At 36.3% G+C, this 19,442-nt stretch overlaps 1 protein-coding gene across 2 annotated transcripts; it reads right to left on the reverse strand.

The window, feature by feature from the left end:
• Window positions 1-979: 979 nt before the first annotated feature.
• Window positions 980-15,717, reverse strand: LOC120420495 (striatin-interacting protein 1). 2 transcript variants are annotated; one of them, XM_052709122.1, is made up of 9 exons: window positions 15,548-15,717; window positions 14,438-14,560; window positions 14,098-14,381; window positions 13,860-14,035; window positions 9,292-9,456; window positions 9,089-9,234; window positions 2,682-2,844; window positions 2,163-2,619; window positions 980-2,107 (listed from the first exon to the last, which is right to left on the reverse strand). In XM_052709122.1, the coding sequence occupies exons 1-9, from the start codon at window positions 15,605-15,607 to the stop codon at window positions 1,117-1,119; spliced, it is 2,565 nt and encodes an 854-aa protein (XP_052565082.1). In that variant the 5' UTR covers window positions 15,608-15,717; the 3' UTR covers window positions 980-1,116. The 2 variants fall into 2 exon arrangements, with proteins under 2 accessions (XP_052565082.1, XP_039439480.1); XM_039583546.2 differs by having other exon boundaries at window positions 9,056-9,234.
• Between the last annotated feature and the right edge of the window lie 3,725 nt (window positions 15,718-19,442).

Consider the following 19,442-nt stretch of genomic DNA (forward strand, 5'->3'; position numbering starts at 1 on the left):
TTAAACTGAAATGTTTACAAAAAGTTGCTTTTCTGGTTGGTGTACTTGGTTTCAGTAAATTTCAAGGAACACTCCAGATAATGCAGCATCTTTCAAACACGACCGCTTATTAGGCTTAAAATGGGTATATTTCCCCTATATTTAGGTAGCAAATTCGTGCTATCCGGTAGGCTATTAATACGTTGCAGACCACTTCCCTAACACGGACTGGAACTTCAAGTATCTGAGTCAAAAATCAGATCGATCGATGGTTCCTTCATTCAACGAAATACGTTTTCACGAGCTTTCTCGACGCGTTCGAAATGCCGGTGGGCAATATCTGCCAACTGTCTTGTCATAATTAGTATTTCCCAATCGTGAGCTCGTAATTGTGTTACTCGGAAATAGAACCGCTGAACGAGCTGATCGTTCAACGTTCATGTGCGATCCCACAGATCTCCGGATGCTGCGTTCTGTCTATGTGACTGAAAGGCTTGTCTGCGATTGCCTCGTCTACGATTGGTGTTGAGTCTTCAACGGTCGATGGAACAATGGCATCACTTGCTGTCACCGCAGCCAGGTTGCTTCGATCGACGAAACACCCTATGAAGCAAAACCGTTGCTGCGATCGGGGCTGCTAGGGGCGTTGTGGAGCATTCTGTTCTGAGCCTCTGGTTGCAGCACGAACTTCGAGGTGTTCGATCCTCCTCGTGTCTTTCATTCGTTGGAGCGTTTCAACTTCTCTGCCGTTCGCAGGAAGATTTGCTTTGTTGTTCAATGCAAATCCATCTTCATCGCAGTCGTCGAGAAAACGTTCCAAAGATTTCCGCTTGCATGGCTGGCACGGGCTCCATTGATTCGTCGGACATCTTTATAATCTGCGTCCTCCTGTAAGCATTTGAAAACATGTTTAAACTTAACTTACGAAAATAATGTTTTTTGTGTGAATATAAATAGAAGCAAAACAGGTTGATCGGACATTACTTAAAAAGCACTTCCACTGGCGTTACATAACAAATCTATTTGATCTCATATATTATGCGTAACAGTTTAGCTTTTTTCAATTGTCACTTTTTTGTTGTTGTTCAAATTGCTGCTCTACGTTGCTGTTTGTCCACACACACAAAAAAGGAAGATTCAACAAAAGTCCTCACTCGCCGACAGCAGCGAGTCCCAGTCGACGTTGTTGTTGTACACTTCCTGCTGCAGCCATAGCTCGTAGTTTTGCTTAAACTCCTCGCTCAGCTCAATCTCGTCCGGTTTGCGTGCCCCATTCGAACCGCCGTTGACGCCACCTCCTCCGCCGTTGGCCGAGTTGGGTTGACCGCCTCCGTTTCCACCGGGACCGCCGCCAACGCCCCCACCTCCACCGTTGACCGTGTCCGGTTCGAGCGGCTCGTCAAACTCGCTGGCGATTAGGTCTGGGGCGTTGATTTGCAGATAACGGCGGTTGTTGAACCGATCGACGCAGTTGCGCAGGGCGCACTCTTCCGCTTGGAAGTCCCACGGACGCGCGTCCAGGTCGTTGCCGAAGGCCCAGTCGTCGTTGAGTCGGTGGCGGACCTTGGCGTAGATGGCGCTGATGGTTTTCATGTTGGACTTGCGCCACTGCCGGCCGAGATATTTGGTCTGCATTTTGAGCAGCTTGAGCACGTACAGCTGCATGAGGGCGTGACGGACTTTGAGGGTGCGCTTGAGAATCGGCGATGATTTGAACACGACCAGCATCATGATGCGCGAGTGCTTCCACTTGGTCAGCTTGTTGAGGATGCGCAACAGGTTGATGCAGGAGAACACGTTCCGCCACGAGTACGGCGCGGAATCGCCGATGATGAGCGACTCGGACGTGAGTTCGGGCTGTTCGCCGATTACGCAGGAGGGGAAGTCCATGATGGGGATGACGTTCTTCGAGCCGACGTAGCTCATAATGTTCTGGTTGAAGAATTTTAGGACGAGCGGGATGCAGTTTGCAAAGACCAAATGCTGCGACATGAACTCAAACTGGTAAATGTGGTTGATCTTGAAATGCTTCAGGTAGAGCAGAAGGATCGCCGAGACGGCCTTGACCGTGATTTCCTTGTGGCGACTCACGTCGATTCCGAGCTTGGTGGACTGCGTGACGGTCATTCTGGAAGGGAAGAGAAACATTAAACTATGACCAATAATAAAAGAGTCAATCTTACGGCATATCCTCCGGCAGCACATCGGCCATAATGTTGATGCTCTCCGTCTTGGCCTTGGACGTGGGCGCCGCCGCCAGCAGAATCTTCAACAGCGAAATCATGTACTGCGGCAGATTGGGCAGAATCGCCTGGTACAGAATCTCCGTCGGCGTCTGCGCAATCTCGCCCTCCGACGTCGAGATCGGATTGCGCGTAATTTCCTCCTCCTTCTTGATCTGCACATCGGCCAGACTCACGTACATGTGCTTCTTCAGCGTGTGGAAGCCCTCCTGGATGGGCTGCGGCAGTCCGGCCAACGTTTGCTGATCGTCCTTCAGGATGTACCCGATGAACTTGCTCCGGGACGTATTCAGAAAGATGTCAATGTCCTTGCGGCGAATCTTCGGCGCCCAGGGCAGCTTGTTGGTCAGCTGTTCCGGTTCCGGCTCCTGGACCTCCGCCGGAGGCGTCGTCTCCGCTAAAAATCCAAAAAACATCATTCTGTAAATCTCCAAGCTCAAAACTCGACCTTCCTACTACCTTCTGCGGGGGCATCGGCCGGCACGTTGGACCCGTTCAGCCCCGACGGATCCTCGTACTGGCGAAAGTACTCGGACAGCTCTTCCTCGTTCTCCGTCGAGGGCGTTTCCATCTCCAGCCCGATCTGTTCCTGCTCGTCGAGCGAGCTTTGCTTGATGAGACCCTGGATGGTTTCGGCGGCGGCAACAGGTCGTCATGGAATCCGGAAAAAAGATTAGTAATGGAAAGATTTGGGGACCGAGCTCCCGGGCGGGGCGGAAAGTGTGGGATTATTTCTTATAGAGGGGTGGTGGTGGTTATGGTTAACAGTTAGTGGTATGGTAATGTTATGGTTGGGTATGGTAATATGAAACAGCGATATTGATGGTGATTATGGTATTGTATACAAGGAAGAGTAACAATGAGATGCAGTGAATTTTTTACTGTTCGAAAAGAAGATATAGATTCTAGGCACGAGTTATAGTTAAAATAAACATCTATTTTATTTATTTTGAGAGAAGTATGCAATGTTACCTTCATTATTTTAATTACGAAATTTACTATTTGAAAAAAAATCATAACTTTTTGTTGAAAAACTTGCTGTTCCAAATCAAAAATGAAATCAAAAACATTTGCCTTTTCAATTTGCTCAAAACGCTCAATTTGAATCAACAAATCCTCTCTACAGTGAACTTGATGCAGTAGGTCTGGCCACTCCAATATGCTGACACGGTATGAACACACCGAAGAGGCCATTTTGCCACGTATATCATCATCCTCATGTTATAACAACAAGTCTTATTTTTTGTATTGTATGAACCCTGTTTTTTCTCGAAGATATCAGATTTTTTTTAAATTTGCATGTTAAGCTTTGAAGTTTTCTTAGAGCCGCTCAGACTCGAATATCTGAAGTCCTCGTTCAAACTTAAGATGGATAGGGGCAGGGGGGGCAGAATGGACCAGGGGGGCAGAATGGGCCACCCTTGGTTTTGGGCTTTAGAATGGATTTAGACCAATTGTAAGGCAAGGGTCTTATAAAGGACGTCAAATAACTTCACCATACCGAAAACGACGTTTGAATTCATTGTATTTATCGAATTATGAGCAAAAATGTAAATTTATTGACAAAACTACGCAAATGTTGTTTATTTCGAGGTTTTTAAATAAGCTTTCTGAAAAGTTGGATTGTTTGAAAAAGTTTGCTCAATGCTTATAACGTTACTAGATGTTACTACCAAGGTATACAAACAACAACGGAACCTTAAAATCATTTAGAGACTTGGTGGTGGAAGTGTTAAATTAAAATCCACTTGGGGGCAGAATGGACCACCCTTATCCTGCCTTATAAAACAATCAAAAGTTATGAAATTTGGATTAAATGGATTATTTCACTCCTGGTAGCTTCACAAATCACGTTTAATGCAAAATTAGTTGATTTTTTAGTTGTTTTGATGATTATTTGTAAAAATAGTGTCCTTTTTCAACATATTAACACTATTTTCAACAAAATTTTTTTGATAAGTGACTATTTTTATTAAAGTGGTCTAACTTCATGGAAACTATGTTAGAAAGGTACCTTAAGTCATTTCTTATCTCCCTTCAACGTTGTATTAGACAAAATGGCTTGTTTTCTAAGGTGGCCCATTCTGCCCCGCAGGGTGGTCCATTCTGCCCCGCACCCTGGAAAGTTAGTCGAAAAAACTTTTTTTTTAAAGTGGCTCAAAAACAGTTTTAAGTAAAAAAAAATCATCAACCAAGTATACAACATTGAAGGGAACATTCCAAAGCATAAGCCTACTACACTGGATTCATAAATTTTTATGTTTTTCTATGGTTTTTGGTGCATTTCCCTTAGGCGGTCCATTCTGCCCCCCCTGCCCCTAATCGATTTTTTGTTGTTGTCTTATTTTGGGTCTTTGAAATCAAATATGATCAAAATGGTCTGGGAACATGTAATACAAGATTCTGAAGTGTTATTAGCAATGCGATGAAACGTGATCGGTTTATACACTTGTACGTATATAAGAGGTATATACAAAGTTTAAAAGAAAATACATTACAAAAAAAAAAAAACAAAAATCAAGATCAATTCGGATCGTTTTGCACTCTTCGACAAAGTTGTAGGCTAGATCTAGAGCTAAAATTCTCACAGGGTGTTGAGATTTTTTTTTAGGTGAAATTGGTTAAATTCTCAATTCCAGAGTTTTTTTTTGAAAAGGGTGGGTCTCGTGGCGCAGGGGTAGCGGCTTCGGCTGCCGATCCCGATGATGCTATGAGACGCGGGTTCGATTCCCGCCTTATCCACTGAGCTTCTATCGGATGGTGAAGTAAAACGTCGGTCCCGGTTTCTCCTGTCTCGTCAGAGGCGCTGGAGCAGAAATTCCACGTTAGAGGAAGGCCATGCCCCGGGGGGCGTAGTGCCAATAGTTTCGTTTTTTTGAAAAGGTCCTATACGCTATTGTCTTTCATATGTTTATACTGCCCCTGATCACATAAATGTCCCATATGCATTTTCATCGATTTCGAGTTATTGATGCAGTTTGGTTCAAAATCGTGTGCTCTTTCAAAAAAGCCTATAACATCCAGTACTTTGTTCTAGAAATCAGGAGAAAATCCCGTTTTTTCGCGGAAACTTAACACGTAGCCTAATGTATGGGACAAACTTCAAATGCGTTTTTCTCAGCTTGCTATTTTTGCATATGGGACATTTATGCGAACATGGGCAGTATAGGACCTAACCAAAAAAATCGACGCCAACATTTCAAAAAGCATCATGTACAAACCATGCGTTTTGAGAAAAACGCATTTGAATGTTGAGCATCCATTTTTAATTCCCATTTTAATATAAAAGCAAAAGAAGATGTTCTAATGATAACAAACGATGAAAAACGTTGCTTTTATTGATACTTGATCATGCAAATTCAATAAAACATTATTTCCGTAATTTTATTTGAGAAAAACAAACATAACTTCTTTTGAAATCACCAACGTCTATATCACCCTGCTGTCATTGAGGGGGGCGCTTTGTTATGATTCGTTTTTCTTCGCCGAATGTACATGGCGCTTTTTTCATGTTGCTTTTTTTCGTCACGTGGTTCATGTAGTCTTTTATTTGAACGGTTGACAGGGCTATATAAACAGGAACTGCTGATGGCAGAGATTTTGTTTATGTTACTTTATTTAAAATCATGATTAAACAGACTTTACTGAAGTAACTTTTGCTCATTTTTGGTGGAGAGGTAGCTTATTAGGAGTACTTTCAGAATATGCAATAACCCAGAAAGTGTCAAAATGTACATGATGCCTTTTGAAATGTTACCGTCGAAATGTCGAGAATTGTCAATTTCTATGCATTCTAAGCATCGATAGTCATCACAAAAACATGACGAAATCCAGTCTGCAACCCGCTAAAATCTCCTTCTCCAAGCAAAGCGCTGCGATTTGAGAGATTTTTATTGGTAAGAACAACTGCCAAAACTGTTTGGAGTTTTTTTATAGGCTCGGAAGGAACGCAAACATCTATATAGAAAACGCTCAACATCATTTTTTTTTCGCTGAAATTCAGTGAAGTTTTACTGAATTTCCATCAACTGAAATTTCAGTAAATGATTCAGTAATTTTTTTTTTTAAATTCTCAGTAAATTTATATTTGTCACTTTGACAGATGATTTAATTAAATTTCAGTAAAATAGTTGTCAAACAACTGAAATTTTAGCAAAAGAAATGTTGCTGGAAATTAGGTAATTTTCTTGTCAGTTTGACAGATCATTTGCTGAAGATTCAACAATTGTTGCTGGTATTTCAGTTATCAAGATTTGATTTAAGAAGAATTTATTTTTTTAAGGAATTAAGGAATTTAAGAACTAGAGAATTTAGGAGTTTAAGAATTAACAAATTTAAAAATTCACGAATTTAAAATTTACGAATTTAAACACTTAAGAATTTGAGAATTTAAGAATTCAAGAATTAAGCAATTTAAGAATTTAAGATTTTAAGAATTTAAGAATTTAAGAATTTAAGAATTTAAGAATTTAAGAATTTAAGAATTTAAGAATTTAAGAATTTAAGAATTTAAGAATTTAAGAATTTAAGAATTTAAGAATTTAAGAATTTAAGAATTTAAGAATTTAAGAATTTAAGAATTTAAGAATTTAAGAATTTAAGAATTTAAGAATTTAAGAATTTAAGAATTTAAGAATTTAAGAATTTAAGAATTTAAGAATTTAAGAATTTAAGAATTTAAGAATTTAAGAATTTAAGAATTTAAGAATTTAAGAATTTAAGAATTTAAGAATTTAAGAATTTAAGAATTTAAGAATTTAAGAATTTAAGAATTTAAGAATTTAAGAATTTAAGAATTTAAGAATTTAAGAATTTAAGAATTTAAGAATTTAAGAATTTAAGAATTTAAGAATTTAAGAATTTAGGAATTTAAGAATTTAGGAATTTAAGAATTTAAGAATTTAAGAATTGAAATTTCAAAAATTGAGTAATTAAGAATTAAAAAATATTGAAAACTTAAAAAATTATAAAAATTCAGAATTTATAAAATTTATGAATAAATAAAATTTATGATTTTACAAATTTTAAAACTTTTGAAAATTACAGAATTTAAAAAAATAACTCAGTTTAATTCCTTTCAGCTGTGTGTTGAAATGTAATTCAATCGAAGGCATTATTACTTATAAATATTGAAAAGGCAAGGGTAAAATTTACAGAATTTAGAAAATTTAAGAATTAAGAAAATTTAAGAGTTCAGAGAATTTATAAAATTTATTTTATGATTAAAAAATGTAATTTTTTTTTAAATTTCAACATTTTTAAATTTGTTATTTTCTTTTTTTTTTGATAAAAAATCTGGAAATTTCAAATATTGGTTTTTCTTAAATTTTAAATTTGTTTTTTAATTTCAATTGTTTTTTTTTTTAAATCTCAAGCGCACGGGACCATCCATAAACCACGTGGACACTTTTTTGGGAATCTCAACCCCTCCCCCCCTTCGTGGACAATTGTCCATACAAAAAAAAAGCTTTTTTGTATGGATCGTGGACAATCGCCATACCCCCCCCCCCTAAAGTGTCCACGTGGTTTATGTATGGTCCCCACACGCTCCTTCACACGGGCTCAAACCAATTGAAATTCGATGTCAATCCTGAGATGTTGAATAAAAACGAAATAAAAACTCTCCGTGCATTTTTGCCACTTTTCATATGAATGTTAGAAACTTTGTCGACATGACAACGTTTAATTCAACAACCAATCAACAGAGAACAATAAAATTCGGTCTTATGGGTTAAGAATATGTATTTTTTTAATAGTTCGATCGATGCTTTACTTTTTTTTGTATTAGTTTGAACAGTGAAGATTTTCAATAAAGAGAAAAAAAATATCTATGATATTGAATGAGCAGATGACGGATGCTTGATTTCGCGAATGAGATTGTTATTTGAATAAATTGGACAGAACATTATTTGCTTTGTAAAACAATGACTACAGTGTTGGCGTGCTTCTGTGTGTGACGTGACATTGTACAAAACTACTCAAGACAGACGACAAGAAGAGTAATCTAACGATAGTATGAGACAGAGCGATAGAGAGTTTATGCTTCAGGAATGTTTTTTTTTTTTTAATTACATAGAATGCAAAACTAACTAGAAAAGAGGGAGAGCGAAATAGAGTGATGAGAGCTACGTATGTGTGTTTTGAGAAAGTCACGTGAAAAAAGTGGCATTATGCGCCGGAAGCTTTGTTTAATTGTTTTTTTTTTACTGAGCTAATATATATGTAATATATAGTAAAAGGTAGCAAAACGGCTCTCCTGAGTGTTGTTGGCTGGGCGATAATTTTGAGAAAACTGAAGAAAATTTGAAAGAACAAATAAACTGAGCAAAATTAATCAAACATTGCGCAACTCGATACTGAAGTGGACTCAAAAACAAAGTGGGGTTGGCGGTGTGTCGTGAACGGCCACCGCGAATTGGAACCGTTCAAACAGCAGCAGCAGCAGCGTGTCGTGGAAGAAGAAAACCAAAAACAAACGGTAAAACATTCCGACTGAAGCGTTTTTTTTCTGAAGCCATTTTGAGGACGGTTTTCGTTTTCGTGGGCTGTTTCGATGCTGAAATGTACTGATTTAATCGCTCTTCTCGCTCGCTGGCGGCTTGGACTTGGACTTGGAAGAAGAACAATACTCTTCATTTTGGCTTAAAGGATGTGAGCGATTCGATTGTTTTGTTTGTTTTCATTTCGATAAATTGTGGAGTAAAAAAATGGAATAAAATTTGGCAAGAAAAAGGAAAACTGTTGATTTGACAAATTTTCGGCAAAAAAGTGGGGAATTTTTAAAAAAGAAGGAATCGAGAAAAAAATAAGGGTACTCAAGAAAGCTTTACTACCTCTTGCAACTGACTAGTAGTGTTCGTACATACTCTTCGGAAAGGCTTGCTCCGCTTCGGGTTCTGATTGTCCTCGTTTGAGGGTGCGGTGATCGGGGGCGAGCTGGCCCGCATGATTTTGGAAATTTCGAGCGTGTCCTCCTTGTTCTGGGGCAGACCGGCCGAGGCGCGGTATTTATCTAAAATTGCAAGACAATAATTAGTCATAGTTGTATTTTTCAAACCATTTTCCTTACCTTTAAGCTCCTTGAGCGTTTCCATGCCACCCAGCGATACAAGGGACACCTTCCACAGAAGAAGCAGAACCTTCTTCATGGGAAAGTGCGGCGCAAGGCCGCTGCAAAATTTCGTAATCATGCCGAGCAGCTTCACCGAGAGCAGCTCGTCGCCGATGGGATTCGCTGGAAATTGAGAAGAGGATAAAAGTTGCAAAATAATGAATTTTTCAGTATAAGTCGATTTATGATTTTTGCAAATTACAAGATTTTTCGCCATTCCGAAAAAAAAACTTTGGTGTCGGTGTATTTGTCCAACTCAAATATCAAAACAGTATCGAAAAGCATTACTTTTAGATAAAAGAGCTGAAAAGTTGAACTTCTCAGCACTGTTATTTTTGGTGATGATAAGTAGGCCACTTCGTCACAATAGAATGACAGAAAAAGTAAGGATTTCCAAAAATAAAAGTAACGGTATTATTTCTGATATCTCAACATCTATTAGTCCAATTCAATGTCAAAATAGAAGTTTTTGCAACGAGGTATAAATAGAAAAGTCAGCGCGAGTCGTACACTGCCGTTCTACGCATAATTGTCCCATGTCATTTTTGGTCGATTCTGACTTTTTGTCATTTTTAGGTTTAGTTTGACGTTTACTTATCGAAAAACGCATAAAATCTAGTACTTTGTTCGGAAAATCCTTGAAAACAACACCAAGTCTGTTTGTCCCACCGTTGTACTTCTACGCATAATTGTCTCACCAAGTATTTTGTATCACGAAATTATCAGTTTTACGAAATATTGTGTCTAGTTTACCTATTGTATAGCAAGAGGATTACAAATAAGAGTGATAAACTGCTAACTGGGATGATAAGGGACTTATGGGGTGAATAGGGACCCACGGGACAATTATGCGTAGAAACAAAAAAAAAAGGTCGAAAAATTTCAATCGCGTTTTTCTCAGTAGCACTTTTTTGAACATGGGACAATTATGCGTAGAACGGCAGTACAGACAACTCAAATATCTAAAAAAAAAAATAAAATTCTTAATTTATTTAAAATCTTCATTTTTTTTTAATTGTAACCTAGAGGGATTTTTTTTTCTTTTTGGTGTATTCAAAACCTTCAAATAAAAAGAAATCAGATTTTAGAAGTTAAGAATTTTTGAACTTTTGTATTTTTGGATTTCTAAATTTTTGAATTTATGAATTTTGGAATTTATAAATTTTTGAACTGAATGTTCAGATTTAAAGAATTTAGGATTTTTTGAACTTTCGAAGTTTGATTTTTCTATCATTCTGAACCAAAAACAAAATCCGGCTTTTTGATTTTTGGTCTTTCAAGATTCTGTTTTTTTGAGCTTCGGCCTCATGAGGCAACTCCAAGGGCAACTCTAGATTTTCAATATTTTTATTTGGAACGTCGTAGGCCTTTGCAAATTTTATTTCGAAAGTCTTTATTATTTGATTGAAAATGCATGAAAAGCGCTAAATCAGGGGTGCCCAAAGTATGGCCCGCGGGCAAAACGTGGCCCGCGAAGTCGTTCGTTTGTGGCCCGCGGACCCATTTTGAATGATCATGAAAAATGGCCCTTTGTCCATTTGTAAAGTGATTTTATATATTTTTTTTTTTTAATTATGGTATTTTGAACTATTTTATGTTAATCTTTTAAATTTTTTTAGTTTATATAAAACCATTGATTTATCCATATGTTAATCCCCATTATATGACACAAATATATTGTTCAAAAATCATTTGTCAAAATTTTCTTGAAACATTTTCGGAAATGTTTTATGAAACATACAAATTGACTGACTTAGGTAGAAAACTGTAATAAAAGCAAAAAATATGTCAATTCCATATCAATTTAACAGTCACAATGACCCTTTTATGAACTGAGCCTCAAACTTAATTTACACCACTTCCACTTAGGGATTCGAATTCATGAAAGTTGACAGTTGAATCTAACTGATTATCATCTAATTCAGGCAGACTTAATTTGATAAAATTCAGAAGAATAAAGCTGTTGCTAATATTTTACTAAGTTTTTATCCCTTCTCCTTTTTTATATTTTAGTATATTTTCGATGCATAGAACCGCAGTTTAATTCGCTTTTTTTTTTGTTAAATCCTGCATTTTTTTTAATTGATGATTACAAACCTGTACGGTTGTATAATGCATTTTCCAACATTTTTTTCATTGAAATGTTTAAGAATTTCAATTCTGGACAAAAACTTTAATTTAATATTTGCAACGGCCTAGTTTTTGAAAATTATTTTGCAACGACTTTTAATTTATTAAATTTAAAAAACGTATTTAATTTCTTTTCTTAAAAAACTTTTTTTTTAACATTTGGTCCGCAAGTTCATTTGGCCCGGCATCCAAAAACTTTGAGCACCCCTGCGTAAAATAATGTTTTCTTAATTATTTACAATCGATTTTCAAAGTTTTTTTTCATATGAAAATTTCAATTTTAACCAACAATCAGGTTATTGCTATTTCAAGTTTCGACCCTCCCTATTTTTAAAAATTTCCCCAAAATCAGGGAGCAAAAAATATTGACTAAAATTCAAATTTTCAATTCAAAACACATTTAAACCCGATTGTAAACAATTCAGAAAACATTGAATTACGCTTTTTTATGCATTTTCAATCAAATAAAAACTTTTTAATATTTTATCAAATTTTGAATTTTAGTACCACATATCGGTAACAGACATAACCATTTTGGAAAAAATATATTTCCATGAATTCATTTATAAATATTTAGCATTTTTATAGTGGCATAACATTTTTAAACATTTAGCATTTTTTTTATAGTGACAAATACTTTAAATAAAATTTATACCAGCCTAAATATTAAAGCCACGATTGAACGTTTGTAATTTTCAGTCAAATTTAAATCCAAATTATGCGACTAAAATTTACAAACGTTTAATAAATTATTCGATAAAATAAAACTGAAAATCCAGAAATGCCTCATGCGATCGAATCTCAAAACTCAGAATCGCAAAATTAAATGGACGGATTTTGATTTTTGTTCAGAATGAAGTAAAAAAGATTGATATAAAAAAAAGTGTCTACGTGGTTTATTGATGGTCCCTAACAATAATCATTTAATCCAGGGCAAAACAATATTGAGAAAATCAAAAATTCAAAAAACAAAAAAATATTAAAACTTAAACATTTTAAACTTGAAAATTTAAAAATTTATAAATTCAAGCATACAGAAATAACAACTTGAAAATATTTAATATTTCTCAAATAAAATTCTAAAATTTTAACATGCAAAATAGAAAGTTCAAACATTTTTAAAATCCAAAAATTTAATAATCTTGAAACTTTGAAAATTTCAAAATACATATTGTAAAAAAGGAAATATGTTTGTTGGACCTATTAAAAAAACAAATAAAAAAAAACTTCAGAGTTTGTACTCGATTATCCGAAGTCCTGGCCAAAATTCCACTCCAGAAATCAAAGCACGAAATTTCTATTTTCTTCTAAATTTGGGACTCTAACCTTGACTAAAAAAAAAAAAAAAGCTCCGAGTTATCTAATTTTCTATAATTAAGATGGCGGCAAATATTGAGAGATTTAAGAATTCAAAATTAAAGAAGTTAAGAGTTTAGCTTATAAAATTTCGAATTGGGTTCTCAAATACAAATCACCAATAGAATGCGTAACTTTCCACGTTTCTTACGAGCTCCGTACTTAGCTTAAGAAAAATCTTTTCGTGACCCCTTTCTTGACCGTTTTTTTATATGGAGTTTTGTGTTCCTTCCGAGTTTCGTACTAGCCTTCAACATGGAAAATGGTCAAGAGAAATTCCTTACTAACGTAAGTAGGAATCCTGTTTTATTTTTAGAAATTATTTGTATCGTAGACAGCTTTTTGAACAATGGGGTTTAAAGCCCTAAGTAAATTTTTATGTACAACGATTCAAAACACGCTTTTCTGATCACTTTTTGTTATTTTAAAGCAAAAAAAAAAAGTTGACAAGACAACATTTTTTCGATGGATCAACTATGGTCCCCTTGGAAAGAGCTGTCAAGTAGGACCGTTTCTGTCAAAAAGGACCGCGAGGTTAATTTTTCAAAATTAATTTAAAAATCCATTTTAAACTCTTTGTGGTCGTACAAAGGGTCATTGTACTCAGAAAAAAAAAGCTTTATTGCTGTAAACAATAATATCAGCAATCTAAGCTTTATTTTAGGACCCAATTAACAAACAATTTAAATATTTTGATGTTGAATAACTTTCTACAGAGGTGCCATTCCGAAAAAAATGCACAGAATTTGCAAGCAAAATGAGCGCTTTCCTAACACCAACGGGAAGGTTTAGTACCTAAAGTGTATAAAATTTATCACCGAAACAGGGCCTCCCTAGCACAGATGTTTACATTTTCAACAATTAACCGTCAATATTTTCATATATTTGTACTTCAAAAAGGCTGAAAATGTTGACGGAAATTTAGCGCCAAGCCCATCATTGAATTTATAGTTTGTTCTAAATTTCTTTTTTTAATTAGATCCAGACAGAGCATTGAAAGTTATGGGACCGCCGCTCGAACATCAAACCACAATACTCACTAATCTCATTGGTAAAGTTGACCACCAGCTGGGCGTACTCTTCGCTGCCCGCCTCCTTCTCGGTGCGCATCACCTCGGTAATGATGTACAGCACCGACAGGATGACGCGCAAATCGACGGAATCGGCCAGCGAAACCGCCACCTTGCGAATCGCAATGCTCGCCGTGGATGAGTTGCTAAAAATAATGGAATTTCGTTAATTTTTAAGAATTGTAAGTTGAGCTTAGCGCGCCCTCACTCAATCTCCAGGTTCAACAGCTCGACGAACGCGCCAAACACGCCCGCCTCGTACAGCAGCATCACGTTGCGCCGCGCAATCACCTGCTGCTCCTGGTCGCACTGGATCTCGGCCCAGCAGCCCTGCGCCAGGTACAGGATGCAGCGCGCCGCCTTCATGCGCAGGCTCTTCTTGGACATGTCCAGCTGGTCGAGCAGCTTGAGGATGATGCCGCGCTGCTCGCGGTCGGTGAGCTTCTGCCAGCTCGGCGGCAGCTTGTAGTACTCCATCTGGTCCTCGAAGGCCTGCAAAAATCAGCTTTTAGATTGAGTTTTTATTCAAGAAGAAGGTTAGCTCTTACCTTAACATTGTGCTGAAACTCTGCCTGCTCGGTGTAGCTGTACAGTTCCGCGATCTCGTTGGCGTGCGAGTCGGCGTCCGCGTACACAAAGTCTAAATCGGGAAACTCTAAGCCGCTGCTTCCCTGTGAAAACAAATGCACGGTGCAACGAGTGTGGGTGTCAATTTGGGCGAGCGGGAAATGCTTTGCTAGCCAATTCAATGGATTAAATGAGAAACATATAAAAATGCAAAGAAGCAGTCTTTTAACACATAAACGAGGGGTGTATGTTTGTGGTGGGGGATCATGTAGGAACTAAACATAACAAGAATGAAACGAGTGGGACTATTTCTAGCGGGGGAATATCTGGTTGAACTCGGGTTGGATAAAGTAACAAAGAAGTTTGAACAACTAACAGGAGAGCTTATGAATGAAACTAAACAACGTTCTGGATGGCGATCTAGTTAAATACACATAATGAAGGTGTTAAACTGAAGCTTGTATGTTGATTAGTTTAGTAGAGTTGTACAAGTAACAGTAGGGAAGAAGGTACTCATCGCTTTCTGTGACTCGACTTAGTAGTAGTTGGTCAAAATGGTTTTTTTCGTTTGTTTGATAAGTTTTCAGTAGGTTTGATTTGTTTGGTTTTTGGCAACTCAAAATAGTGAGGAAGAGTCGCAGCGAAGTGCGGCTTGCGGAAGGGACAGATGCTGCGGCGCCTCGATCGCGCTTAGTTTGGGTTGATTTCAGGTCACTTACATCAAACTAGTAAAACGGTAGCATAGTATTATTATTGTAACTCAAGACTTGGTAACGGAGCGGTCACGGCTGAAAATATCACCAAAAAGTTTAACTAAATTCACTTTAATCAACGAAAAAAAACTCAATACGTTTCCCTCTCCAAATGTAAACAACAACAAACCCACTCCCATTCACCCTCCCCATCACCACCCACTCGCTAAAACCAAAACAAAACATCAGCTGTCAAGCAAAATCGATCCTCTTCCCCTCCCACAACCACCCACCACCAGGGGGAAGGGCGCTCTGCCACACGATCGATTTTCCTCGGAGCAGACATATTTTCAGCCGTGGTCCGTTCAAGAGTGCGTTCAATCCACTCCCGACACTTACATCCATCATGTCGTTCTCGAAAAAGTTGTTGATCGTCAGCATGTCGCCGGAAGCCTCCATCGTGCACGGTTCTGGGCGGCGACGGGGCCCGATTTTACGGTGGAAATTGGATTTTTCTTTCTGCGGAAACTTTTGTGTGTGGTCGCTTTCTTCACTGAAATTTTTGTGTGTTGTTTGACAGCTTTGCAAGCGCGTGTGCCCTTTGGGAATGATTGAATGATGGTGTGCAGATAAGTCTGATGTTTGCAGAATTTTTAACTACTTTACAGATATTTTAAATCTCTTGAATGAGGGTTTCTGTTTATCTATACTGGCATTGCGATGGCACTTATTATTTTTGTTGGATTTGATACATTTAGCTATAAATAATTTCTGATCTGATTGCTTCAAAGATGGCCAAATCGTGCTAAACGCAACTTGTAATTTGGCACAGATGTCTTCAAAACAAATTACAGACTTATCCAGTAGTTCAACTGGCAGCGCTGTCTCAATCCAGTTTTGTTTTACTTTAGGGAAGTACTAGATTATGGGATGTTCCAAAATGATGTTATTTTTTTTAATTTCTAGATTATGAAGCATTACAAATTACAGAGTTTTTTTTTAAAAGGACCAATAAACTATTGTCTTTCATATGTTTATAGGACTTAATCAAAAAAAAAAAACTCTAGAATTCTAGATTTTTGTTGAATCAACGCTAAACGTCAAAGCAGCTTTTTCAAAACAACAAAATACTTTTGTGGAATTGAGAAAATCAAGGTTTGTTTCAACGCAATTTTTTTGTTGATTATATTCAACAAAAATTTTGTTGATTCAAACCTCGTACAGGCTGATTCTACAAAACATTTCTAGAGTTTTTTTTATTAGGTCCTATAAACATATGAAAGACAATAGTTTATTGGTCCTTTAAACCTACGATTTTGGCAACATCCATTTTTGGCAACATTTTCTTCCCGATTTTGGCAATAACCAAATTTATTTGATTTGATTGTCTCCTAAAGCTTACGTAAAGTTGTTCTTTCTTCAAAACATAATTTTTAATGATTCCTCATTTTGGCAATATAAATATATAGAGGTGGGCAAAATCGGCTCTTGCGCTTATTTCTGAATTTTAATGAAAAGCGATGAAAAGGCTGTTGTTTACACACAAGATGATGCTTCTAGTCAGAAACTTTTGTACTGCACTGTTTTTGTGTAGTTTTTGCCACAGTTTATGTTGTCTAGTTTTCCCACCTTACGTTACATGTAAACACACACATATTTGTCAATGATTGCACACAAACAGGACGAAAAGGTCAGTGAACTTGTCCTGACCGTGCATTTTTTTGTAGGAAAACCACCTCAGAACAGTCCCATTCCCTGATAGACCTCAGAGCAGGTCAGAACAGTTAATTTACTGCTAAATACAGCCTAGTTTACGCGAATAAAGTCTTTTTGTATTAAACAGTTTTGTTCTTTGTAATCTGAGTGTTGTAATTTGTATTTACCGGGAAAGAAAGTGCGACAGGATCAACAGACGTTCTTATGTGCGCAATCAGCTGTTTTAAAGCATTGTGTTTCAGAGGTTATTTCAGAAAAAAAACTAAAAGCGACAACATTCGCTTGCAAACCACATAGGTCTTGGCGGGGTTTTTTTTGTCAAGATTTCTATTCGAACATAATCTTACGAACGTTTAGAGAAAGTTACGAAATTGCGTTTATTTCTGCTAAAATTTTGAGAATTTTATTTTGAGAATATACAGAGGTGCAATTTGGCGCCCCTCCCAAATTTACAAGTATTTTGATAAATTGATGTTCATTTTCACCGTTTCTTATGTCTTATTTTTCAAATTAGTATGAGATAGATTGATTTGAAAAGGTATCGTAGGAATTTAGCTGGCTGAATATTTTTTCAGATTTCATAAAATCGATAGAACGGTTTAGTTTGTTGCTAAATTTATGTGTTAGATAAATGCACAGAATTGAATGCTCAATCATGATAAATTTTTGATACAGCTTGTTAGCAAATTTGATATTTTTTTTGCCTGCATAATTTTATCTGATCAAGTATTAATTTGATTGTATAAACAAAGAACTTTCCCGGATTCGTAAAATAATTAGCTGAATTGGCAATGGATTTCATTTCGGTGTAATTTGAATAAAGAAAAAACATCAAGTTTGAATAATTTCTCATTACCAAAGCTTTTCAGGCGATTTAAACATTAAATGTGTACATTTTGGCAAAATAGCACTTGAACAGCCTGAAACATTAATCGATAGGTTGTACTGATTCCGGCAGATTTCTGCTGAATCTCGCAGAAAAATGAGTAGCAATTTTTCATCACCGGTTAAGCTAAAATAAAGAGTGATGTTCAGAACAGCTTGAATTTTTTTTAAATAATGTTTTTCTTATTGGTGAAAATTTACAGCAGTTTTCCTATTTCAAAACTCTAGTATTTTGAAAAAGCTTAGACAAATTTCAATGCACGAAGTTGCTTATAAAAGGGGAAATCCTGGTGATTTTTTTAAAAGCATTTTTTTTTAACTTGAGAATGTCAAAATTTCAAAAGAAAGGATTTAGAAGCTCAAATAACGACCATATACCATAGATTTTATCGTTTGAAATCCTAGAAATCCGATCAAATCCGATGCCATCTTTGAAATCTTATCCATCGATCAAAAACTGTGTAATTAACGTGAAAATAGCAATAGTTGGACAATTTTGTAGTCTGGAAGGTATGACCTAAACTTCATTATAAACGGTCTAAAGTTTAATGCTGTATTTATTTTGAAACGCTCTTCTAGAATTCCTTGAACTTTCTGCAACTTGAGCGGCCTTCTTTGATGAAAAATTAAATTTAGCATTTAGTTTGAGTTTTCAAAAACACTTCGGTAGAATTATTCATACAATTGATTTTGGAGCCCCCAATTATTATTTTTATAAGTTCAACCAAATTATCTAGTTATTTGTAGTTCTACTTTATAATTTGGCGCCCTTTCTGTTTTAAATACCTAATGAGGATGTTATAACTGACACGAAAATGGCGGTCGCCAACTGCGCCAACCCTAGGTACGGCGCTGAGAATATATACTGTGAACTCTTTTCTAAATTCTTTCATAAAATCTCGAAATGATAAAGTTTAATTAGGTAAGAGGATTATTTTTTTTTACAAAATCCCGTACAAGTAGTCTTTCAATGTATATTGATGAGAAAGTTCCAATAGAACCATCCCAACGAAATATGTCAATTCAAATCTGAAAAGACAAATTTATTGTTTCAATTTGTTGGAAATTCAATGAACATGTTTAAAAATCTATCGATCTTGGATCGGTTCTTTCAAAAGACCGAAATTTAAAAAAGAACCGCGGTTATTTTTTTGTGAACTTTCGCTCTTTCTAATGAACTGACTCTTTTGAGCGGCTCACTCTTTTTTGCCCACTTTTATAAAAATCACACCATGAGGCCAATAAAAGAGATGTGCAACATGATGTGATTTTTATGTTGTCAAAACAGGGATGTAGCCAAAATGAGGAAATCATTAAAAATTAGTTTTTATTTAGTCAATGTAAATTTTATTTGCTGTTCTCAGGACTCACATCTAAAAAAATATTTTTTTTATGTTTTTTTTTTAGAATTTTATGTTACATATCCAAAAATGGTGAATATCCAGGCCGTTGCAAATATTTCGAAGTTTATGTCCTTCGACTCGACTCAAGGTGTAAAAAAGGACAAAAATAAAAAAAATAAGATGACAAGCCAAGATTTCAGAATTTGAATGAAAAAAGATGTTTAAAATGCATTTAAACTAGTTCAGTTGCTTGTAATCATTATTTTTCGAAATATTTAAGTACAGTTCTGACTCGATCTTCCCAAGGCCTTGGAAAAATTTCACTTCGGATGGTCGTACCTTCAGATAAT

Source organism: Culex pipiens, chromosome 2, assembly GCF_016801865.2.
Source record: "Culex pipiens pallens isolate TS chromosome 2, TS_CPP_V2, whole genome shotgun sequence".
Taxonomy (NCBI): domain Eukaryota; kingdom Metazoa; phylum Arthropoda; class Insecta; order Diptera; family Culicidae; genus Culex; species Culex pipiens.